Raw genomic sequence first — 27,245 nt, 5'->3', positions numbered from 1 at the left:
AACATTCTGAGTTGCCTCTTTTCTATCTTATCCTTTATAGAGACAGTTCTCACATCCCCTCTTGTCCTCTGATTCCGTATGCTATCCCTCCTAGTTTGGCCTGCCACTCTCCAAAGGTATTTCATTTCCATTGCAGTTATTCTGCTTAGGTGCTTATCTAGTGGTACCCAGCTTTCAATTCCGTAAAGGAGGGTAGGTAGGTATACAGCCTTGAAGATTTATACAGATTTCTTCAATGATTGCTGCAATCCATTTTCTGTCTTCTATTTCTTTTAGGTAAGTTATTGCCTATAATAAAAAGTTCATGGTTTGCGGTTTGGAGCGGTTGTTAAAGCATAGGATGAAATTTGCTGATATTTATACTGGAGCATCATTAACACTAACCTCCAAATCGAACGGTCATTTTTTGGAATGTAAGTGTCGTGAGGATGATACGTTTACCCATGGATAAGCGAAAACAGTTGATGTAATCAATTGAAATTGATACTATATCCATTTTACTGTAATCTCCCAGCTTTTCTCCTCATTTAGACTAAATCGGACAACCTGTTTTCGAAATATAGGCGTACCTAAGAAAATACGTTTGCATGTGTATAAGCGAAAGTATAAAATGGAATTTGATAACATGGACAAGGGACCAACTAGTTACCAACCCACCCAATGCTGAAAACCTGAAACCAAGACAAATTTGATTGGAGAATTATTTCTCCGTTTTACTAATGTCCGAAGCAAGATTTTCATAAGAGTTATTTTAAATGCCACAGAACCATACAATCTCTCGATTATTAGATACTCAATAATCTTATCATTATCGTTACCAACAAAATCTTTTGAATCAATCAAGTTGAATTGAAAACAACTTATTTTTCCTTTATCAGAAAAATATTGTTACACGAAATTCTATGAATAATAACTCTACAAGGTCATGTAACAAATGATTAGTGGAATATGTGTGTGCATATTTGTAATTAGTTATCTAATTAGGACTTACTTATTATTTTTATTTGTGTATTTTGTTCAAATTGTATTTAAACGAAGATTTACTAATATTGGATCACAATAAAATTATACTGTACTCCTGTTCCTTATCTGTTGTTTATTATTCCGTCTTCAAAAAATAAAACAAGAAAGAATGCTGTTTGTTTCCGCCTGAGCTGTATTTGGGGAAGGGTTGAGGCAATACAATCCAGTCAGTATCCAGTCTCCGTGGTAGGAAGGTGGAACTCTCTAGTCTCATCGTCTGCGTCTCTGTTGTTGGTATGTCAAAAGCTTCTATTACCTCTTTGGAATATAACTTCTAATTTATCGTATTGAATGAATATTTATAGCATAACACGTATCATTTCTGAAATAATTTAATCCAAACAATGAAATTTTTAGTATAAGCCTTATTTTTTAATCATACAAATTTGTTTTAAATATTATATTTTTTTGGGTTTGGTATACAGATTCCTGTGGTGACAAAGATTAATCTTACAGTCTTAAATCTGATTAAGCACCTCTTGTATTTCTAAACTTATAGAATATTAATTTTATAAAGTAGAGTACAAAAAAAAAAAAACATAATAATTTCAGAGGTTCCAAATCCCATTTGAATTTCTATGTCGCGGTCTAAATTTGTATAAACAATTGTGAGTAGTTGCAGTGTTTTAAAAATGCGCAATTGAAGGTTGCTTCTGAACGTCAAGCTTAAACTTTTCGATTGGCTATATGCTTGGTAGTAAAAATAGGACAATCGAATGAGGTGTGAATAAATGGTGCGAGGAGGTGGTCTGGGGTGCGATTAGCAACAATACACAAATAAACAAAATTTATTTATTTGTGCCGACGTTTCGACCTGAATTTCAGGCCTTCATCGAGGTACTGACTTGGGCGAAATTGTCGTCTAAAGTAATGTAATATATTTGGAATTGGTAATATTTGTCTAATCAAAGTTAGTCTCAAATATTTGATTCGTGGTTATTCCCATTCTTCGTCAGCGTCGCTGTTTTCATTTCAAGAAGATATGATTTCAGAGGAAACTGGCCTACCCTTTCTACATTTCTGTGGTCTATTGCTACTTAGTAATAGAAATTCATAAAAACCGGCATACTATGTTCATGATACAAGTCACTCCTGAAAACGTAAAAGTTTTTTATATATTCTTGGCTTTAGCAGCTTGTTCTGATCCGTGTATAACTACAACAGCACCAGGTATACAAATGTTGGTTACTATTTGTAATTATTGTACTTAAAGTTAAATATTCCTTCTACATTCTATATTCTAGTTAAATATCCTTCTTAACATCATATGCCCTCTAAAAATGTATTCTACTTTGGATCAAATTTATATTTTTACCAGCCATTAGGGAATCACAGACTTTATTCTTCAGAATCACAGAAAAATCGACGTACATCCATCGTTAGTGTTCCCAAACCCACACTGCTCGACCTTCCCACTCTGCGTTGAATAAGTTGGGTCTCTGTGGATAATCCCCCTGTCTCTCGTATGTCAAAAATGGCCAGATAAACAAAAAAATCTAGATACAGGTTTGCTTATAAATTATTAATACATCTATATTTTATTAATATAAACATATATTTAGTTTAACAGGGTTTTGACTATCATCAAACCACCTACGGACCACGGTATTTCCTTTCCAAAATCAGTATTCTGCATGTGTACAGTTTGTTGACTAACAAAACTCGTGTTGGAAAAAGCCTAATATTGTATAAGACTGTATAGAAAATCATTTTTAAATTTAAGTAAAAACTCATTTTAAAAAACTGGTTTCTTTATTAAGCGATTCGTTTCTCACTATCTTTAAACAGTTGCTATTTATAAACAAGGCGTTGCCAAGAACCGAGTTCAAGGTTGACCTTACGTAATTCGTTGAGTTATGTATTTTTCTAATGACACGCTCTTATTAAGGATTAGGTTCGTATAAAAGCGACATGTTATATTCTAGTCCGTATAACATATGCGTCTTAATATAATTTTATTTTTTAATTGTTATTCCATGATTTACTTTCTAAACAAAAATAGCTATGTTTATCAAACAAGTTTTATTCTATGTAGATTAGATATCTATTTTGAATTCAGTTTACGCATATATAAACCGGATAACAAATGGAGAAGAGGACGTCCCCGGATCAGATGGCTGGATGTTGGAAGGTGGAGGGAGAGAGGTTGATCGTGGAGATTGGTTAACTGTGGTTGAGGAGGCTTGGATTGGACCATGATAATAATTTGCTTTGTTTAATGAAAGTTTTAAGTTATTACTTTCACACACCAATATAAAGTAATGTGAAGTATTTTGAATTTAAGTTTTCGATGGAAATACACTTTTTGAAGTCCCCTCCTGTGTCCAAATAACCAAGTCTTATAAAATGCAAAAACAAAAAATGTTACTTAACTAAAATTACAAAATTAGGACAGATGTATGCCTGTGATGACAGCAACATTTTTGTTTAAATCGACTAACAGATCTACTCATTATAGAGTAGATTTTCTCAAAAAACGATTTTATTTAAACTCGTTATATCAACGTAAAATTTTGGTGCTCTTTAATATCAGATAGGTTTTATCTTCATCGAATTAGTCTGAAAGGCTTAAATTTGAATTTTTTTAAAAATCCTCCTCAAACATACCTTTAATTTTGTTTGTTTAAAAAAAAAAACACATCTCACGTTTTTACCCGTCATCAAAAATGCATAAATATAAATTTGAAAGGATTTGACAATTAAGTTAAGAAGATAAGAATAAAAATTATTTTTACTTTTAAAACACATTTCCGGGAATCAGAGTTGTAATAAAGACGTGTTCTATAGCTTTGGGAAACTATAGGTTTTAGAAATATAATATTTAACCCAAGAAGTCCTAGAAGGGAACGAAAAATGACGAAAACCGTATATATAAAAGATTACATGAACACGAGTTTTACTAACATTTGCTTGGCACCATAGGTATTAAATTATGTTTTTTTTAAATTTAGCTTTACCTATATATGAGCACTTCAGCTTTAGAGGATGATTAAATCGTTAAAATCATTCTTTGTATTTTCAATATGATTCTATAATTTAGCATTGAATAAATTTACTTTTTTTTATGAACTGTTTTAGTTTTGTATTTGTGCCCTCTTTTTGCAAAAGAAAAATGTTAAGCTTTTCTAATGAGCAATATTATTAAATGTACTTGCTAGTTATAGTTATGCTATAGTTAGTTAATTTTCCTACTAAAAGAATGATTTGAATAATTAGTACTGGAAAGTATTGCCACAGTGAATAATATAAAAAATATCCGTTCCAAAACGAGGGAGCATTAATTTCGATTCAAAGTAGGGTGGTAAGTGAAAGTTGTATGATACGCACACAGTAGCAGATTTTTTCGTAAAAATATCCTCATAGTGAGTTGTCCTAAAATTCATCCAATATTCCAATTTGGCGTGAAATTCAGTATCCACGCGGGCTGAGCTGGTTAGACAAAAAATTAATGAAGCACGTGATATATAAAATTTAGAGGTAGCCCTAAAAATACGAGGAAGAAGGTTCGGATTTCATTTAAGTCCTAGAAGATATTATTGTTCGCGATATCACATATGTTTCAATGAAGCAAGTTCGTGGTATGGATTTTCGAATGAATTTCAATTTTAATCATACTTCTGCATGTTTTCCATGAAATATAACGAAAAAGTAAAAGAATTAAATGTTTTCACCTTCTTAAGTCTGTATATTATTGTTTAAATAAAATAATCGTATCCGATCTAAGTCCCAACTACACTCTTTGTTTCTTTAAAAGTCCAACGTTTTTTGGACAATTCGGCTATCTTCAACGACAATTTTATATACAAATTTACAACTCACATCAATAATTTAAATTTTTTTGCAGGCTATTCTGCCCAGGTCATCAGTTTACCCTTTTTTGTCAGAACAATATTTTTAAGAAATAGAGACTTAAATTGGATACAATTATTTTATTTAAACAAAATTAAAAACATAGTTAATTTTAACTGAAAGTTAATACGGAAATCTAATTTAGTAAAGAAAATTGTTAGTAAAATGATGAATCTAACATCTAACAAAAACTACAAACATTAGATTAATACCAGTTTCAGTTAAATATTACATATATGTGTTTTTTGTTTTGGGAATCAGGAGTAAAAAGTTCTTAAATTCCGCGGCAGGATAATTAGTATTATTCCCCCATTGATAATAATTTAGTAAATGACTTTAACTACCGTAATAGCTTTTTGGTAAGATAGCCCCCCGAAAAGTCAAATTCGAAATTTCGAAGGAAAGCAATACTTTCCATTACTATATATTTCGAATAGACAAGTATAAGCAATAACTTAGAACTGAGAAAGTTTTTTTTTTTTTTTTTTTTTTTTGGCCAAGACTCCCATTGGAGTCCTATTTACTGCCTAACCATGGTTGGGGGGTCAAAGTTCTTCATTTTGTGGGACCGCCACTCAATGAAAAAAATCAACGTCCCAGGCCGGATTCGAATCGGCACCGCCAATAGACATCTAATTGGTAAGACTGTGTCTTAACCACTGAGCTATAGGCGGCCCAACTGAGAAAGTTACTGCACCGTGAAAACAGAAGGACTTTCAATGTATCACTTCTTTTAGTTTTAAACATTAAAATTATATTCCACAATTTCATTGCTTTGTTTGTTTTTTGAATTTAAAAGAAAATGTGGGCCAATGCCGCATAAGGTAGAAGTACTAACGTATTGCAATAACCAAAGTTCTCCATATGAATTTATTTCTATAAGAGGAAAATTAAAGTAACAACCCATAACATTTCTCACTAAAAGAACAGGATTCGTGTGGGGTATCTTTAGTAAACTATTATAATTAACAAAACTCTTAGAGAGATAATGATGCCTATTTCCTTAACCTTGATCTACCATTTTTTTTTTTTTTTTTTTTTTAGCGTGAGAATATATACTAGTTGTCTTTAAAAACAAACAATGATATTGAAAAATAAAGATAAACTCTATACAGATAATTTGACAACCGTTTTGCTAGATTTAAAATACTTAATGGTTTTTTTAATTCTTATTCCTTTAAAATGGAAAATGTGGACTCTTACTTTGTATAAGGAATCACACCTTAAGGTCTTCAAAAGTTATATATTGCATAAGTTTTTGATTCAATGAAGAATTTTGGAGGCTATACAAACAAGGAATCGCAGTGTATATCAAGTATTAGATATAACCTGTAAATTTAGTTGAGGTAATAACACCACGAGGATATGTCAATTCCAAGTTTAACTAGCGCTAAACCGATAGTTAAACGTCCGAAACGTGGCCTAGTCCCAGTCTATGGCTGGGAATATATGGTAAGGCTCATCTTTTGGGTTTGAATTGACGTTGGTCGGTGGGTGGAGGCGTGTAAACAGCGTTTGGAAGTCTCGGCAAAGAACCTTCTGGTTCGCCTTTTCGAGATATTCCTATATTTTATACTGTAAGAATTTGATTCATTCCGTTTTAAGATTTTAAATTTGTTTTTATATTATTTGAAGTAATTAGCTATTATCATAATTTTCATCTTATTAATAAATAAAAATATATAAGACGTCCTACCAGTTGAGGCGGAGAGCAAAGAAGTTAGCTCCGTAGAATGGATCCCCTTGAGCTTAATGATAACAGAAGAGAATTGCTTTGGGTTGACATTAGCATGGAGAATCAATCGATGCATTAGTGAGTGGACCTTGAGTTGGATAAACAACTTTCAGCTGACTGTTTTAACATTCCTCCGAACTGATTGTATTCTTGCCTTTTAGACGAAATTGAATCCAGTTTTCGTGAGTTTCTTCTCTCCTAGCCTTCAGGATAAGGGATTTCATATGTCTCTCAACACTGGAAATTGTAAATCTTTTGTAACATTGAGTTTTTTCGTAAAGGAGATAAGAGTAAACTGGAATCAATTATCCGGCCATTTCGAATTAATTAATATATTATTTCCATCCATTAGCAACCGATTTGGCTAACATTCTTTATCTCCATAATTGCAATCTACAAGCCCTCCACTTCCAATACTAACATCTTTTATCCAATCTTCTTTGAAGATACAAATAGAAGTCATCTCCGGTCGAACATCGCACTTTTTTTTACAATGACATATTCTTAGTTACTTTTTATAACTCATATCGAATCAATAAGAAGATGAGTCTCGTAGCTTCGATCATTAAGGTAAGTACAGAAACAGCAATCTAGTAGATGCAATGATTTTAAAAAAATAAGAATCTTGTTATAAGGTGCTAAGACCCCTTAATTAATGAATTATCGTCATAGACCTAAATATACTGCGGAATCTAGAATGAAGAAATAAAGCATCAACTGTGTGGACGACACTCCCAAGGCTGCTTGTACTGCTCGTGACTACATAATAAGTATATCGAGTAGGAGTAAGGTCGCCAGAATCTTGAGCCATGTCCTCCAAACACTTTACCTCGCTTCGAGATTATAAAGAGTTTGCATATATATTATTTTCATTGAACATTTGGTTTGATATTGGAAGATCGTTAATTGACCGTATGTGATTGCAGGAAAACTATTTTTTCCCATTTTTTAACCGCCACTTGGACCTTCATGTTTGGTTTGAATATGTGCAATGATTGGGCGATATAGAAAAAAAAGAGGGGAGTCTAATATCAGTTAAAAGTATGAGGAACAGATATTATTAATTTATCAATGGGATGAAAACGTTTAATGCCATACATTAAATATTATTAGGCCCTTTCAGTTAACAGAATAACTTACTTCAATTTCAACAGTCAAAGAAAAGTGACTAATAATATTTCTCGTTGCAAAAATTCTTACCGTTTTGTTTTGAAAAAGTATGGCAGAAATATAAAATAAAAAGTGTGGCAGTCTTAAGACTAACTGGCAGAAGTAAAACTTTTGGAAATAAAATAATGTGTTAAATTGTATTAATAATGAACATGAGTTCCCTCTTATAGCCTAAGACAGAAATATTTCTGCTAGGATAATAATAATTAGACAGCTATTTCCTTAGTAAATTCTAGCAAAAATATTTTTATATTGCGATAGGAGCTTATAGAGTCCGATTGAGTGAGCTCCAGGAAAACCAATCGGACCGGCAATGCCGGTTGTATTAGTTTCATAATTAGAAAATAATAGCCATTTCCAAAGTCACGGGAGACTTAGTGCTCTCTACATATATGGATTTCACGGTTGCAATTACATCTATTGTGTCCGTAGTCATTACATCTATGATGGAAGCTATGTGCTCCAATGGTAGCCCTTAGTTTCCTTTTCTTTCTAAACTGCGCACCAATGTCTCCCAAAACAATTGTCATATCATAACAGGGATAGGATGATAGGTTCTTCATAGAGCATCTCTTTCTCCTCTTCATCCTTATCTTCTGTAGTAGCGTGCTCACGAATCAGACTAATACATTTGAAATGAACCCTAATGCGTTGTTTGCTTAGCATTTGATTAATTAGTTGGAAATCTAGGATCGTGGATTTTATTCTAAGCAAGACTACAAATGCTGCTCCAAATTCATGTCTATTCTCACTTCTACTGTACAGTGTTATTTTTCAGTCCATTTCATCTCTTGTATAGCCAAGAGATATCTAGGTAGCACTTCTGTGCTATGCCAGCAAGCTCCGTAAGAGCTCCTGCTCTATGTAAGTTCGTATATACCACATTCCGATTTTGTACATCCGTTTCCAGGGTTCATATCGTTATCGTGAATTAGTTCTATATCCGAGGATTCTTTGAGTATTCGTAACAATATTTCTTTTTACGATATATGGGGAGTCAACCCAGATTTCCTGTCAATAATTTTAAATGAAATCTATCATTATTCTTATCTGAAAGTTAATCGTCATTAGATGTGATTTATTAACTAAAAGAATCATGGAGGATTACCAGCGTATTCTGAGTTTTTACACTCCCAAGGCTCCTTTAAAACTTTTAGTTATTTATACTTTACTTGCAGGGAAGAGATTATGTTATGTTACGTGAAACAATCAATTAATTTCAAAAACTTATTTCACCTGAACCTTCTTTTCATAAAGTAACTACTAAATTATTCTAAGAGATGTAATTGCAACTGCCGCCTGCATGCGCCAAATTGCCCTAATCCCTCACACTACGCAAGCCATGGCCGCCGACCAATGTAGAAGTAGTTGGCCGTGAATGTAACATCTGTCAAAGGTGTAGATAAATCAGTGGGTGAAGGATGCTCAATTTGTGTGTTGTGGGTCAATTTGCTACTAGGTAATCATTTATTAGCATAATTAAATAACTTAATTATTAAAATCATCAGCTGTCCCATTTAATTCACCTGTTTTACATTACCAAAACATTGTTAATTGAATATAATACAAAATATTATTGGAGAAGTATAAATGACTGTTTTGTGAATAAAGAATATATTTTGTTTCTATCTATCTGTACCTGACTAACTCATGTCTAATTAAGTTAGCAGGATAACAACTAATAAATGCTATTACAATTTAGCATTGAAAGAATGCCCTTCACAATGTGAATTTTATTAAAATGTTATATTTCTCCCATACTTTTGCAAAATAAAAAGGTAAAAATTATTTCTTCGGATTCATTGTTCGAAATTTAGTTTCCAATTGACCTATTATATATAGAAATGATAAAAGTGCAATCCTAATAGAAATAAACATACATAACGTTTAAGTGCGCTATGCAAATGTGCGCAATCTTCACCAGCTTTTCTCCTTTTTTGCAAAGTTAGTAAAGCTTCTCTTAAAGGTCACTGGCCTTTTCTCTCCGGAGGGAATTGAAATTTATTCCATGAGTCAGCTACAAAATAAAGTTAAATCACCAGGCCTTATTTGAAGAGGCACCACTTTTAACACAAGAATGCTGTCATTCAACTCCATCGGCCACCTTAATAATAAAAGTCCTGTGTCAAGAAAACAAAATTCAGTTAAGTTCTACAAGAGGTTGTTCACCAATAATCAATTTGAACAAATTTGTTCTAACCACATAATATTTTATTTCTCTCAAGTTAGTGGGAGGAAAATAATGATTTAATACTTCATTTCATAATGTAATAGAATTGTGATTCACATTCTAATCATTTAAGGATTTTATAATGGAAACACTACATCAACTTCTAAATTGTCAACTATTTTCTTAATTCTAATATTAACTTTAGCCTCCGACCGTTCTTATCATCAAGGATTCAGGTCAAGATCCCTAATAACCTCCTTTTAAATCCGTCCTGTAGTTAAGTGCACTAGCTTCTATTATTTGATATTCAATATAGGCTCATCAACTTATAGGTATTCAAGAGGTGAGAATGGTAGCTCTGTCGCCTTGGGGTTCTACCTTATTTATCTCTGACGTCTGTAATTATAATATTTGTATTTTAATAATTGATTATTAACATATTTGCATACATATTATGCAAGATATATTACCAATATATGCAATGCATAAATTCAAGGAATAATATTTGACGCAATTTATAGGCAATGTAAACAGAATATCAAAGGCTTTGTACTCATGCCGAGAATGGAAAAAAAATGTTAGTAACCAAAATTATCATTAAAATTTTTCGTTATAGACATCAAGGAACAAGGATGGTTCGGCCTCTGTCTGTCATTCTGTTGGAAATTATTTGTTCTGTTATCGTCGGAACTGTTTGTCCGAGTTAACGAACGCTATAGTATTTAACAGCTATTATTATTAACCGACTATCATTATAAACTATATAGTATAAACTATAGACATCTGGCACATTTCGACAGACACTGACCATAGAGGAAGTGACCTTTCCTTAGTATTCTATATCAATGTAGAAAGTAAGGGCCTGGCACATAGGCAGGTACAAGCTGTCATCTCACAATGGACTTGCATCAGTCTAACTATTTTATGTTTAACACACGTAAGTCAGCTCTCACTAGTCCTTAGGTCATAGTACCTTCCTTCCAATTTCTTGGAAGGCAGGCCACCCTGTTTCTATTCCCGCCTTTTTCCCCCTCCCAGATATTTACTTCTAATTTCATAGGCTCTCTAGGCTCCGCCTAATTTCCTAAATTATCTGATTGGTCCAAATCCCTTCTCCTATTTCACTATTCTTCCTACCCTCTCTTCTCAAGTGTTCATATATATTTCCTAGACTAGATAGCTAAGTTAGAAGATAGAGACTAAGTAACAGTAACAGTAACGTGTAGTTCTTGTAAATATGTTAGAATAAAGTCATTTTAGTCTTCACTGATTTAATTATTAAGTTATTTAATTTCCGTTTATCGTAATTTTGATGGATTGCGGGAGTTGAAATTTACTTGGTTCCAAATATATTTTATCACATTCTGGGGATTATTTTCGCTTACGCATGTGTAAAGGTATTATCATCGCCACACCCACATTTCAAAACTGGTTCGTCCATATTGGCCTAACGTTAAAAGATTATAGGCACAGCTTAGAAAGAAGTGTAAATTTTTTGCACTATTTTTGCTCACACACGCGCAAACGTATTTTCGTTAACAAAAGACCTCGTTCGATTGAACTCAAATCTAGACAAAAATTGGTCTTGTATAAGTTTTATCGTGTTAAATTTTTTCGCTTAGCCATGTGAAAAACTATTTTTTTTTTTATATAAACCTATATTTCAACATGAATCGTTCCCTAGATTATTCTTAAACGACAAGTCACTAACCAAAGAATATTGTTAATTACTTACTACCAATAGAAGTCTAAAAAAGAGACCAATTTATAGAATAAAACAATTTTGATAAAAAAATAAAATAAAAAGATAGAAATAGTGAGGAAGCTGTACGGACCCATGTGCACTTGACATACGTTTGTATAAATACATATTTACAAATCGGAATTATTTGTTAGTAATCTATAAGAGGAAAATAACGGGAGAGTTTTCTGAACTTGAATGTATATTACAGTTTTTAAGTTTTAATCTAAAATTTACTGGCTTAGTTACATTATTAACAAATGGACTTCGAATAAATCAAAGTTGGGAAAATTAAGAAGACAGATTAGTTTCAAGTATACATTTTTTTTCTCTGTAGATGTCTATAAAATGAAGAAAGATACGACTAAATGTAGCTTTTAATTAGTGAATAGAAGCAGTGTATATATGTAGTTAAACATAACCATGCTACTTTAAAAGTAAAGAATCCAACGAAGTACATTTTGGTGAGCTGATAAAACACCTTTTAGCATGGCGTGATACATTTGCTATTCAAAAGTGAGAGTGGAGATAGGATACTTTCTACCTCTTTGCTAAAAAGTTTCAATTTAGAAAAGTAAATGTAAGGCATTCTTATTGGGTATAGGAAAGAATTGAGTAATATGTAATCTATATGACAAATAATATGAATATTAATATAATAATTTTTATATATTGTAATCTGCTGCTGTTAATGTATTTTCTTATAATTTTAAATGTCGTGATCCACCAGAGATGTATTCACCTATCGTCATCATAGGACGACTATATTGCATTCAGCTTCATGAATTAAAATTAACTTTTGATCAAACAAAACTGGTACTCTTTGTCTTACACATAGTTATCAACTGTTTTGAAAAAATAAATAATTTCCACTTTCACCTATTATTCACTTTCATCTAATAAATAAATAATATAACGGCTTATAATCGGCATTGGAACTAAGATGTAAAAATCTTCTTTGGATGAATAATTTATTTCAGATCTTGTTAAGATATCAAAACAAATATAAAATACAACTAAGAAATGACTAAAAAAAGAAAACCATTTTAATTTCTATTAATCATGAATGAGCAATTATTGAGCCATTTACAATACTCCTTTCCCTTCATCTTACATAACATTCTATCTGCAATTAATCTCTACCAGGATTATTATTACAGCTATTAGAAAATTCAGTTTTAAACGGTACAAACACATTCATTTCCCACTAGATTACTTAAAGAAATCAATATTTACTTGTTATTGCAGAAATTCCAATTTTTTTTTAATCTAATATATTACTCTTTTTGCAGAAAGAATGGAAGTGTTTCTGATAACGCTGGCATTGGGTGCCTTCTTGATCTGGTGGCTACTGACCCCGGACAAGAGATTGAGAGAGATGGGTAGCAAGATCCCTGGACCAAGACCTTACCCATTAGTTGGAAATATCTTCAACTTCAACATTTTTGGAATCAGTTAGTCTTCATACTAAAACATTGTCATCAGAAATATTAGTATTTACTTTATAAGATCTTATCTACATTAATTTTATGAGTTCCTGTCTATTTTCATCGTGGACTACAAATGCTTCCAAAAAGCACAACTGATATATATAATTTTTGGACTTCTATTGATTCATACATAATCTAAAATCCTCGTTACTGCATAGCGTATACAGCCACTTCTATTGATATCTTTTGAAAAAAATAATAATAAATACGAAACTACTATTGATGTACACCATGATGTCAAATTTGTCCAAAATATTTAAGAAACTTATTAAATAAGTACTTTGGGGATTTAGGATAACTTGACATTATATCATAATTTGTAAGACTAGATATGGATCAAGATAAGTTACAACCCTGAATCCCTTCCAATTCCCTCTCGTCCTTTCCAAAATAATGTTTTAACTTGAATGTATAAATATGTATATAGTAAATGTTTCAGATGTATAATTTCATGTGGATTTATATTGCTACTTTCAGAAGCCCTTGATGATTGGAAACATTGTATGAAGAATTACGGAAGGACTTTCCGATTTTGGCTCGGTCCACAACTACATATATTCATTACAGAACCGGATGACATTCAAGTAAGCACATTATAAAAAATATATATATAAATAATTTTAATATTACACCTATCATTTATATATTTTAACATTTTTTTCACTAGACGTTTTTGAAAGTCAAATTTGTTATCAATATGTTGGTCATATGGATTTCTTTGCTTAAGTTGAGCTGTTGTTTGACTAGTTGATTGCTTTATTTCCTGTAGATTTTTGCTAAAAAGTAAATATTAATGCAGGGTTTTACTTTCGAAAAGTCTTCAAGAACTATGGTATAATTACGACAAATATTGAAAAAGCCCAACGATTGTGAGATATTTTTCAACACGTCTGCGTCGTGACAGTCAATGGTATTCTATGATCAGAGACCAAATTTTTATGCAATTATAAATGGGACTAGTTCGATATATTAACGTAATTCGTTATTGTTAAATATTAAATTGTTATTATTAAAGATGGAAAAGATTGAAAAATATTGTAAACAAGATTGTATAAAAGAGATGTACTCAGGCATAAGGCACATATGCCATAATGTGGGGGGTTGAGAGTGTGCATGTGGCCGGCTAGTAGGTTTTTTAATGTTTGCTTCCTCACTATCGAAGACTGGGAGTATTGCATTCATACAGGAAGTATGAAAGTAAATTTTTCATCAGAATCTAAAATTTGCATTGTGCGTTTTGGAAACCAAGGAACCAATTTGGTTCCGCACCTGCCTTTATTCAAATTTTCTGGGATTGAGCTGGTTGATAGATATCTGATTGTTCCATATCGATTTTATCAGATTTCACGCATAATCGTATTTTTTTCGATACACCTATATTTAGAAAACGACTCATCATATTTGACCTTAATTTGAAAAGAAATTGAAGATGGTGTTTTCATCATTTAATATAAATTTTATCAAATTCCATCAACTACCTTCATTCACCGTAGAAGTATTTTTCTTTACTCGTGCCCTCGATTTTATTCTGAAATCATAAATTGAATTTACTAAAAATAAGAAAATTGTTTCTCAAACCTTGAAATATAGGTAATTATGTACCTTTGTATCTATACAGTAGAAATAGTCATACAGTAGAAATATCTATGTCAATAAGAGACAGACGCTGAACATACTTGGCAAATGCTTTTATTCTTAATTTTGTTGATAATTAAAAGAAAAAAATAGCTTAGATATCTAACAATGTCAATGTCCTGATAATAGAAATTTTAAATCAAGTTAAAGGAGGTAAATTCTTGCGATGGTCAATTCTGCTTGGATAATTTATCATGTCTTCAACCTGAGTTCAATAAGTAACCTGAGTTAGATCTGAAAATTTAACCTCACAAATAAAAATTCAGATCCCGCATTAAATATTGTTCATTATTGCAGAATTAATTTCTACTTCATTTTGTGCTAAGGTATTTTTATACACATATATTTACTGAATTTACATACACATTTTTTAACGCTTTTAGAACTGTGGTTTTCTTTATAGAAAATTGAATTATAATCAGGGCCATCTATTAGAGTTAAATGAAATTTTTCTTTACTATAATTCATTAATTTGATAAAACATACTGAATTCACTGGTGTTTTAAAGGAACTGCTATTCAAAGTTTAGATGTCATAACCCTACTTTATTGAATAAAAAAAAAGTTAAAATGGAACTGAGCGGTTTTTCCCTGTAATACTATTTTTTTGTTGTGAAAACAGTCTCTTTATGAAAACATTATTCATATATAATCAATAAAACACGGAATTTCGTAAATGGTTTTTTATTATTAGTTTTTTGTTCACTTTCCTTCGTAAGTTACTGTGTTCAAACAATGTAATTTCATTTATCAGTCAGATTTAAAAATCTAGATCGTTCGACAAAACAATTATTTTGTTTGCTTAACAATAACTACATGACTAGAATATGGTTGCTTGTCCATGCAGATGAGGAATGCGTTTCCGAGATATTAATATGCTAAGCTGTAATTGATGGTGAATAATGTAGACCCGATCCCGCATATACCTGTCCTTCCTACCTTGCCTGTCTTTCGAATAATAAGAAAATATTATTGTTTTTGTTCATAAAATAAATTTATCGCTTTGCTTATGAAAGATGTTTACTGCTGAGAGATAGAAATTTACACAAACAGCCTCTGTTTATTCATGGAAATATCTCCTACTTCTTTTTTTTCTGTTATTTTTTAATTTAAAAAAATACAGATGTTTAAATTGTTATCCTAAGCAAATATTATTGTTTCTAATTTTAAAAGATGTTTGTTAAGTAGATTAGTAATGCATATTGAGTAACATTAAATAAAAATAAATATAATTAAAAATCATTAATAATTAGATATACCTACTTATAATTATATTCTTTATAATATTATCTATATATAATGTTAATTAGATCCCGGACTTATATATTGTATATGTCCATGATTTTGATTTTCTTCCTTTTTTATGAATCTATTACTTCTTAAACGTTCTAAAGCGTTTAATTATTAATAAAATCAATATTCTGAAGACAAATGTGCCATTCCATGAGACCTAAACTGTGACACTCTCTGGGTTGATGCATTCATAAAATAAATAAATTATTAGTCAATTTTTATTTTTAAGAAATATCAAACATTTACAAGATTTATGTACTTTTTGATTCCTGATTATTAAAATCATAAATACTTCAAAATTTATTTATTTAAGTATATAACTTAAGATTTTATTTTTATTGTTGCAGTAACACCAACCAGAACACATTACAGATGCGTTTTTTATATTATTTACATGAGTAGTTTTATTATATAATTTTTTTAAATACTATATATGTACATATATTTAAAAGGTAATGGTCGAATCGATTTTTTCGGAATGTCCAATTTCGCCATGGAAAGTTTTAAAGATAAAGAAATCCCCCCCGGATTCTCCAGGAGAAAAAAGTTATAAACAAAATAAAGCGTGAGGCTGAGGGTAAAGTAGGTCAATGATTTTTTTTTTTTTGGAAAGAACATTTCATATTCGTTTTTAGCTTCGCCTCAAAGTAACAAATCCCATTTTTTAAAGAAATTAAAAATTAGAAATTTTTCACCTCGATTCGCAGGATTTTTTTTTCTTTATTGTTCATGCAATCGTTCATAACTCCTCTGCATTTTATCCAATTTCTACGTTAATATAATCATTGGAAAGTTGAAGAATCTCTTCTGCGTTTCTAAGGGCATAATTAGCGATGATACAGCAAAGTTTGTTGTTATTCTGTTGAATTAGTAACCATTCATATTTCATGGAGTACATACATGAGAATATGGTAGATAATAAAGTTGGCTCATAGTTTAATATAGTAATATAATATATTAGATATTTCAATTTATATCACCAAATATTAGAATAAAGTATACGAATATATTTAATTTAACTATGTACAATAATGTAGATTGAACTATCAATTGTGTTCATTAAATCTTTATACATCCTCTAATATAGCAATAGCGAAGTGTTGCTCTCTAGCTAGTTATTTATATTATTGAATTGAACCATCTTTTGAAAGATAAAAACGATTTATTACCATTGCTTGAGGGATTATATAGATAATCTCTGTATTATATAACGATTACATAAATAATAAGCTATAAAGCTTGTTGAATGTGCTTTTATTTGATACTTTTTTTTATTCATTTACTTAATGTGATTTAAACCTGTACAAATAATAAATACACTTGAAAATCTAGGGAAGGAACCACCTATTGGTGGTACTTCAAGCATTAATTTAAATTAGAAGGTCCCGTGGCCATCTTCTTTATTTGATATTTAACATGATAACTTTAAAACAAACAATTGAAAATCCCAAAGAACCATTTTATTTTTTTCTCAATATATATCATTCCTGCTTATAATGGTGATATTTATGCCAAATTTCACTATGTAGCAATGATAGGATCATGAGTAAATAATAAGGCGATGCTATAATAAGGCGATATAATTCATCAAATAACGAGAACGAGAAGAACCTTATTTTCAGTTAAACTTTTGCCTCTTAGATACATAGTCCCTAACACATGAATGTTTAAGTCCGGTTCAGTGAAATATAAAAATGCCAAGGGAAGGTGCAATTTTATTTAACAGGTTTTATTTTACAATCTTACAAAGTCTTTATATTACAATAATTGATATTAAATCACCAGACTCCACTGTATCATATTTTCATATTTTATGTTTATAATTTATTTGTTACGAGTACAATAATAAGTTTTTGATTTTTGCAAAATGCAAGAAATAGCCTAATTTCACCATGTTTTGGATCCCAAAAAGTTTTGTAGATTTACTATCCATCGTGCTAGAGATGTTATATATTTTATTTTAAAGCCTATCGACTGCGCTTTTATTTGATGAATTATAGCTATGTATATGTAAGGCTTGAGTGACAATATAGAATTTATGGCTCATGGTCGCGCACCTATAATTTTAACTAGGAAATGTAACTATTTTTCATATCGTTCAGCTATGCCCCAGTGAAATTTCGCCTTTATTCAAATACTCCTAGTATTTCTAAATATCACCTTTTTAACTATCTCCTTTTGGAACAGTTTTACAGCAATTGAAAGTCAGGAATGAATATTACTTGTTCTCAGTGATGTAATTCCTGATTGTACTTTTCCAGATGCTGCTGTCAAGTCAAACATTAATCACTAAATCGGAGGCTTACTATACATTGGATTCTTGGCTGGGAACAGGACTTCTCGTCAGTACAGGTTTGAAAAAAAACCTTTGAATGTGTCTGAAATAAAAATGATATTGGCTTTCTAGTTTTGTTTTGAGATATCTTCTTTTATTATATATAATCTAACTATAGAGTCTTCATAATTTTTCAGTGTCTCATATATCCTGAACCTTATTCCATTAAAAGAATTGATGATTCCTAGTTCAATTAATTTCTTTAATAACGTTTGAAAGTGATTTCAAACTGAATCTTAAAATTTCAATTATTAAACATTTACATTGTTTTTCCTATGAAACTTGTGTCCAATGAATCGTTTTTCTCATTAATTCTTAGCAACAGTCATTTTTAAGATTGATTATGCCGGTCATTACAAATTCTTTCAACCCACAGCCAGTTGGATAAAACAATTTTTTTTTATTTTTTTTTTCTGACCTCCTAGAAAAAATTAAGAACAACAAATTAAATATAGACAAAAGAAAGAAATGAATGTATATATGCAGGCGAAATAATACACCTTGTTTTGCCAGTGTGGGATTATAAGATAGGCTGCCGGGTCCGCTGAAGGCGGTGTCATCGATGTTGACATATGTTGCCTTTAGCTTAGTAGGAATAGAAAGGGGCTATTCCGGCTGGCTAAAACAATCCTTTGCCGAATTTTCAAGATATATTAGAGTTTTGTAAGTTATAAAAAATGAGTAGGAAAGAAGTTGGAGCGAGAATTACAGCTCTGGTTTGTATCTATTTTCAACTCTGGCGTATTTTAAAAATGAATATTCCTATATTTATATCAATAAATATAAAATAATTAACTCAAAGATGGCTACAGGAAAATGGAAAGAATCCCTCCTATTCATTAATTATCTGTATTTGCCCTCAAACATTTTTCGGTGACGCTTGAAGCTGTAGCGGTCCAGGCATGAGCTCAAGCCGTCGCAGGCTGTAGCGACAATCGCTATTCAGCATACAATTTTCATTATCAACTTTTAAAACCATAATACAAACAAAATACGAATCCTTAGGCACGAGTGAAATAAATGTTTTCATTATAAACAATTTTCAACTATTATAAGTTTAAATTATATCGTTATTTCTTGATGCTGTGCTAAATAACACTTGCGTACATATGTCCGACCTAACTAGCAGATGTACTCCCTTTTGTTTGCTTTAAAAGACATGCAGTATCCCAAATGTATCTATTTTTTCATTGCTGTAAGGACCTCCCAACAAAATTGACCATTGAACCTAAACTGTCACTCTACCGGAAACTCTTCAAGAGAGTCATTCTACCGGACAATTGCCTAGCAATTTGATATAACATATACTTGAGCCAATTCCCATGGGGTTACAAACCTTTCCTTCTCATTCTCATAACTAGGTGCCTTATTGGACACAATTCCTCACCTAACTATTCACCAACCCGTCCTCTTCTCAATGGATATCGATAAATGTTATTAGCTGATTCATTCCCACTATGAGGCTTATCGTGGTCATCCCCTCTCTTCCTATTTTCCTCCTTATCTTCCAGACATTATCAATCAAGCTAACTTAGCCCTAAGCTATTGCTCCTAATTTTTATGTTGGTGCAACATTGTATTTTATATTAAAATTAAGTCTTTAAGTCCACTTTAAACTGCTATTTTTTTGAAGGTGAACTGTGGCAAAGAAGGAGAAAGGCCATCACACCAACCTTCCACTTCAAAATCCTAGACGAATTCGTGCCAACGTTCAACAAATGTGCTAATACCCTGGTTAAGATCCTAAAAGACAAGGTCTCTCAGGGATACTTTCCATTGACAGATTTCATGTCGCACTGTGCTCTCGATGCTGTTGCGGGTAATTTCTAAATAATAAACTAATACAATGTATGATTCAGAAAGACATTTTATTGTTTGTTATATACTGATACAATAAATAATTCATTTAAATAATAAACCATTATATAATAATTTACAGCATTTTATGATCTGTTTTCTTAATTGCTTTTAACTTGTTCCTCATTTTCCAGAAACTGCCATGGGAACTGAGATAAAGGCTCAAACCAACCCAATAGGAGAGTACCCTACGTCTGTTGTGAAGTAAGACACCAGAAATAATTACAAATTAGAAGAAAGTTGTCTATAGATTCACTTGTTTCATAATAATTATAATAATAATGTAAATCATTACGATCCTTGAAAGGTCCAGAGGTTCAGTATTCATAAGTTAACTGTGTTTTTTAACAATAGCTAAACGCCAGATTTTCCCCAGTTATTGGTACTCACATTTTTAGAGGCTAGTGGGCAACGGGTTGATTCAGAGCTTCAGTAATAGAATAAATAATTATCTAACATAGATTAGAACGCTAATCTCTACTGTTAATAGATCAGCGCCTTATTCACTGAGCTACCCCGTAATGTGCTAAAAAATATATACATATTGACCACCCTATTAAATAATGATATCTCATTACTTAATAGGGCTATAATCTATACCTGGTAGATTAAAAACCACTAACGTTATTTTTAAACAAACTTAATCTTAACCATTTAATTATAATTTTTGTTTCCTATTAATGGCTATGAAGTTTTTATGGCTCCTAAAGAACAAATTTGCAGTGATCCTAAGTAAATTCCCAATTTTAAGCACTACAAACATTTTTCCATCGCATGTTGAAAAAGTGTGACCCCGGACCATCTTCTCTTCATCTAAAATTCTCGAAATTTAAAACTAATGTTAAAATTGTGCTAACATTTAAACGGTTATTATATTAAATTTTCATTAAGGAAATTTAATTAAATACTACTTTCTCTTTTATGAATTTTTCGGGGGACTAAAAGCTTGAATTAATGGCAAAAATCCGTCATCATGAAATTAAAAAAATAATTGAGGTACATTTTTATTTATTTTTTATGTTGCGGATCAGCTTGAAAATCATGGAAATTATGCCAGATAAAGTTAATAGGAACAATATTGGGCAAATTTGATCACCTTTGATTTTGTATTTTATATTTGGATCGCCTTGACGCTAGGACGCATAACTCCCATGTTATAACGTAAAGCTGAACATTGTTTGAGTGGGCTATAATATCATATAAAGTATGGAAAGGGAATCTAGGGTAATGCAGAATAAAGATACTTCACCGTAGATTAAAAAAAATAAGTTTTTTTAATAAATGAAATTGACTGTGAAAATAATTTTTTTATGAAACTATACTAATAATTATAAAGATAATACCTATAAATGGAATTTGGTCCGGGTGCAGTCAGATTAAACTAAAATAGTAAATTGGTGTACCATTTTTATTTGAACCGTTTCGCCCCACGTTTGCAGGGCTTCGTCAGGGCTAAAAAAGATACAAATACTTAACATAAGTACAAAAAAAAAAAAAATAAGTGGATAATAACAAGGGTATACAATGAAATACACCAATTTACTATTTGAGTTTAATTTGACGGCACCCGGACCAAATTCCATTTATTGATACACACGGTCAATCAGCAATCTTCTAGTATGTCCAAAAATAATATCTCTTTGGTCACAACACTTCTTTATTATTTTATACTTTATTACTTTACACTCAACACTTCTGTATTATTTTAAAATAACAAATAATAATTCTTTATTTTAAAATAATAAAGAAGTGTTGAGACTAAATGGATATTTTTTTATGACTACTAAACAAATCTGTGTCTAACAAAAATTTACATTATATATACTAATAACAATCTCTAACTATTTTTTCCCCTAACTTATTTTTTCCATAAGATTTGCGACAGTATAGATGATTAAAACTTTTAACATTATAAATCAATCAAATTGTATCCTTGTTTAGTCTCAATACTTTTTATTATATCAATAGTCCAAACGTTTCGGACAATTCGGCCATAATCAAGGACAATCTTCAAATATAAATTCTCACCTCACATCAAAATGTTTTGTAGGCTATTCTGCCCAGGTCATCAATTATAAGTCAAACTCACCCTATTTTTTAAAAACTTCATTAATTTTTAATTAATATTCCATATGATAATGTGGATTAATTAGATAAAACAGTTAAGGGAAACTTTTGAATAAGGAAAATTTTGACAATGAAAAATATTTTATATATTTTCCATCAGTTGAATGTAAGGAATCTGTTTTTACTGAAAAAATAAATAACTTTAAATTAGTAATTCTTTTTCCTAGAATGACAACAACGTTGATGGAAAAAGTATGTAATCCTTTACTTGGGATGGAACCACTTTACACACTCTCAGGGCGCCGAATGAGGGAAAACAAACTCCTCGATATTCTCTTCTCTCTGCCATTAGAGGTAATATATATATATCATATTAGCATTAATATAAGTGATGTTGAAATTTCATGACCGAAATCGTATTTTTATTAGTAAATTGATCGCCGAAATTCACTAACGGTGATAATTTTCTCAGTTGTCAGTTTAATATGTAGTTCTGTAGTGATTGGTTGCAGCCAAAACATGGAGCAAAAACGTATTCGAGAAACTATAAACTACCTGTACTTGGTACGCAACGTAATTGTAAAAAAGTAAGAAATTTCAACAATAATTCTTTTGCAGGTGATAAGGAGAAAAGAAAATGAAAAAAATTCTTCAACCGATTCGACAACACATGAAGAAACATTTGGTCAGTTGAAAAATATTTTACTTATTTATGAATTGATGCGTCTTTTTGAAGAATATAATGTTGTGTTTTTTTCAGGAGTAAAGAAAAAAACTGCTTTCTTGGAATTCCTAATTAAAATGAGGCGTGATAACGTCCCTGCATTTCAAACAGAGCAAGACATCAAGGATGAAGTGATGACCTTTATGTTCGAGGTATTTTTAAAAATAATATCTTATTATTTCCTCCACTATAAATTAATGACTTAATTGAGTTTGTTGTATTATTTATTTATTTAAAATCATATATGCTTGTTTTAAATCAATACCATACTATGTATCTGCTATATTTTCGTCAAAATTAAAGTCATGTATGTCATAAAGTATTTATTTATTTTACATTATAGTCATATTTACAGTTATACGTCCCGAAAAAATTAAATTTTTGCATTACATTGAATGACACATCCAGTGATCCGCTTTGGATCAGATGTCTTGAAATTCTGTATTAGGGCTATTTAGATGGCAGAACGATAGCAAAAAAGTGAAGTCAAAATTTCGTCCTCTCCAAAGGTTGTCGAGTTTTCATTTCGTATGAGTGACAGAAATAAAAGTCGACTCCCAAGACCAAATTTGAACCAGTCATAGTTGGTGCTTTAACTCCGCTACGGACGACCTTGGAAACAAGCACCTATACTATAATAACACAATGCCTTACTAACTCATTTACTCCTCTCCGATAATTTAATATTAACAATAAAATTAATCTTATAATTTTTGTTTATTAATCTTATGATTGGTTAGTTGGCCATTTTTTGATTTTCCAAATTATTAATCCCTTATTCAACAAACTACCTTCCAGTAAGGCTCACCAGTTTAAGTTGCCCATTTGTGAGAAAATAAGTAATTCTGGATGTCTTCAATTCCAATTGTCAAAACCTATTTCCATGTTATGCATAGTTTTACTTTTTTGTTTTATTTGTTATTTCTAAAATTATTATTTTACTGTCTATAATTAGGGTCACGACACAACAACAATGGCTTTGACTTTTGCAGTCTGGCTTCTTGGGATACACCAGAATGTTCAGGTACGTGAATAAATTCAGATAAGTTATTAGTTATAATTGATTGATTAATTGATTAATCATACAATCATTTCAAAGTAACTGAATTTTCAACTATTGTGTAAGATCAGAACCCAATGTGATGTACCCTCCAATCTTGAACATTTTTTAGGTTCACCCTCTCCATCATCTTACTAACGTAGTCCGTGAATTGTACCAGTTCACTTTATTTCGCTGTTTCTTTCGCGAATATAAGAGAGAACTAACTCTAGTTTTAACAATTTTAATTGTTTCCACTCATAGCGCTAGGCTCAGTACGGCCCTCAGTCCTCACTACCAAGGACTAGCCCAGACAAAACCCTTTAATATAATTAGGCGTTATTGATTTCAATATGACATTCTTGGTTTTTTTTTTTTACAGGAAGAATTATACCGTGAGGTGTCAGGTATTTTAGTCGGACAGGAGCCTACAATGGAAGACTACCAGAAAATGACATACTTGGAGCGAGTTCTAAAAGAAACAATAAGGCTTTATCCATCAGTCCCAATCGTAGCAAGGATGGCTACCCAAGATGTCGTCCTTCCTTCAAGTGAGTTATTTTTAAATAATAGAAATGTATTTCACTATATATAATTATTTACTTTTGCCGACAATCAATAAGATATTGTACTTTTCCAACATTAAAATAATGTTTATTAATAATGACTTTATCGGCTTAGTGGTTGAATCCCTTCCATTATTAACCCGGTATAGCGGATATACCATGGCGTACGTAGAGAGAAGTGGAGATTACTGCCCCTAACCCCACGAAGACAGAGGGAAAAAAATTTTTTTTTCTTAGATTCCTGACATGAATTGCAAAAAAATAACATACTTTTAGATTATATCATTCTGTTCATGACATCGGGTATTGTCTTTTTTGGGATTCGTGAATTATTTGTTGATATTTTCGAGACTCAATACTGGTTTGTGGTCAGAATCTGTTTTTTCATGCAAAGCTCTAGCTACTTTATATAATTAATTTCATTAATATTTATGAATTTATTTTTATTCTTTATGTTATCTCTTTCAGTTAATTATTTGTTGACAATGTTCCTAATTTTTTGTAAATATCATTCCTACTTATTATTTATTTAATATATTGTAGGTATACCACATTTATATATGATTAAACCGTATTATTATTACCAATATTTATTGCCAATACTCATATTAACTTACATTATAATTTATATCATTTATTAGAATTTAATTTTTATACATTGGATACTGATTATATATATATATATTCCAGGCGGATATACAATACCGAAAGGAGCTCATCTTGACATCATCATCTTGGCACTACAGAGGAGGGAAGATCTTTTCAAAGACCCAGAAAAGTTCGATCCCGATAGGTATTTCGAACCACAGAAGCATCCTTATGCGTACATACCATTCTCGGCTGGGCCTAGGAACTGTATAGGTGAGAGTTCATTTTTTTAATTACTCAAATTGAATCAATATTTATATAAAAGGTGAAAATAGACATGTGAGACCGTATATTTCACTTTGTAGCCATAATAATTAACATAATAAGATTAGTCCATAAATACAAGTATACAAACTGGAGACGACTATTACTAGTATTGCAGTAGTTTAAAAGTAGAAAAGTTTGTGCACGATAGCTTATTGTAATCTACTTCTCACATTTTGCTTATCCTGTCCGTGAAAGAGAAAGGTATAACCAAAATTCACACGGGTGAACCTGTGGACCTACACAGCAAGATATAAACTATAATTAGAGTTCATATTCAATTAGAGCTTTTAGCCCCCTCAGGGATGGGTACTATAAACAATGTAATCTTAAATTTAAAAAAAAAATTAAGTTTTCAGAGTCCAATCACTTATCAACTGAAGGTTTAGAATCCTGGTAGGAAAAATCTTCCATAGTTCGTGATTTTCATAATAATTTGACTTGGTTATTTCTTTTTGTTTTCAGGTCAGAAATTCGCTATGCTGGATATGAAGGTCATTGTATCTAATTTGGTACTAAATTACAAGATAGAATCTGACGAAAATGTGACAGTGAGTCCTGAAATGATCCTTCGTAGTAAGAATGGGCCAAACATCCGCTTAATATCACGAAATTAATGTTTAATATTTTATTCATACCTAGTAAGTAAGTTTTGTATAAATAAAAATTAAAATTGTTTAAAAAAATCTAATTATTTACCTCTTATCTATTACATCATAGTTCAATAAAAGAGAGAAAAAAAAATCATTTCCTAAAAATTAATAATTCTTGTTTATGTTGTCAACAAATAAACTGAGATTAGGAAGAATCTTCATCTAAGCCTTTTTTATTTTGACTTAACAGGACCAGCTATTAATTGACAAAAATATCAGTTTTTAACAAGAGTCAGCCAAAATGGCACTCAGCATTTTTACAAGGCATGTTAATGAATGGGAGTTCGGCTTCCCCGTTCCGGGAAATTAACGCCCAGAACTATAACACAAGAAATGAAAGAGGAAGACTACAATTTTTTGTTAATACAATACCGAAAATGGCTGTTTTACACCCTGGTCATAAAAAAAAGTTAGTTCATTAAGTGTATAAATTTGTGGTGCATTGGTCAAATGTCAAGCAAATCATTTGCGCTAGAATTTGATTTGCGCCATCCCCAGAAAATGTTTTGTTGTTCATACCACCTAAAACTAATGTGTTTCCTGGTTTTAAAAGTTTTGAAATTTCATCTTGAAGTACTTTTTTATTTGGGGGTTTATAAACTGCCATGACTGAAGTATAATAACACTGAAGTATAATACTTAATATGTTAGAAATAATGGTTTCGGCGAAGCTAGTATTATTCCTAATTATTTAGGTTTCCTGGCGGTGCTATCATTTCGTAAGATTTTGTAGTCTTGGATTTTAAATTTGGTGTTTTGAGATATGTCTGAGTTATGCAGCTTATATCGATGACATTGGTTTTAAAGACAAATTTAATTCATTTCTTAGAAAGGATATGCGCCAAGCATCCCAGTTTCAAATTTTTCATTTTATTAGTTCGGTAGCCATAAATGAAAAATTAATATTTGAGAATTAATGGAATAATACGTGATCTGCAATAAAGCGCAATTAGTCTGGAAAGTATTAGTAACAGTAGATATGCTATT

At 31.1% G+C, this 27,245-nt stretch overlaps 1 protein-coding gene across 1 annotated transcript; it reads left to right on the top strand.

Annotated features, from left to right (window-relative positions):
* Positions 1–1,180: 1,180 nt before the first annotated feature.
* LOC106686258 (cytochrome P450 4C1) lies at positions 1,181–26,291 on the top strand. Its single transcript, XM_014429447.3, has 13 exons — positions 1,181–1,257; positions 12,981–13,142; positions 13,656–13,762; positions 18,367–18,457; positions 20,074–20,259; positions 20,432–20,501; positions 22,592–22,718; positions 22,983–23,049; positions 23,125–23,240; positions 24,044–24,112; positions 24,510–24,678; positions 25,384–25,554; positions 26,071–26,291. Exons 2-13 carry the CDS (start codon positions 12,986–12,988, stop codon positions 26,220–26,222), a joined length of 1,482 nt encoding a protein of 493 aa, XP_014284933.1. The 5' UTR covers positions 1,181–1,257; positions 12,981–12,985; the 3' UTR covers positions 26,223–26,291.
* Positions 26,292–27,245: the final 954 nt, after the last annotated feature.

This window comes from Halyomorpha halys, unplaced genomic scaffold (assembly GCF_000696795.3).
Source record: "Halyomorpha halys isolate HHAL.00 unplaced genomic scaffold, Hhal_1.1 Scaffold801.1, whole genome shotgun sequence".
In the NCBI taxonomy this organism is placed as follows: domain Eukaryota; kingdom Metazoa; phylum Arthropoda; class Insecta; order Hemiptera; family Pentatomidae; genus Halyomorpha; species Halyomorpha halys.
Note: the sequence above shows the minus strand (reverse complement) of the source record. Positions and strands in the feature narration are given on the sequence as shown.

Bases quoted from the DNA above. Each gene is read 5' to 3' on its own strand.
- LOC106686258 (XM_014429447.3), top strand. From the start codon at position 12,986: ATGGAAGTGTTTCTGATAACGCTGGCATTGGGTGCCTTCTTGATCTGG. The intron at 20,502-22,591 runs GTAAGACACCAG...TCTTTTTCCTAG, and splicing joins TACCCTACGTCTGTTGTGAA to AATGACAACAACGTTGATGG. The intron at 24,679-25,383 runs GTGAGTTATTTT...TATATATTCCAG, and splicing joins AGATGTCGTCCTTCCTTCAA to GCGGATATACAATACCGAAA.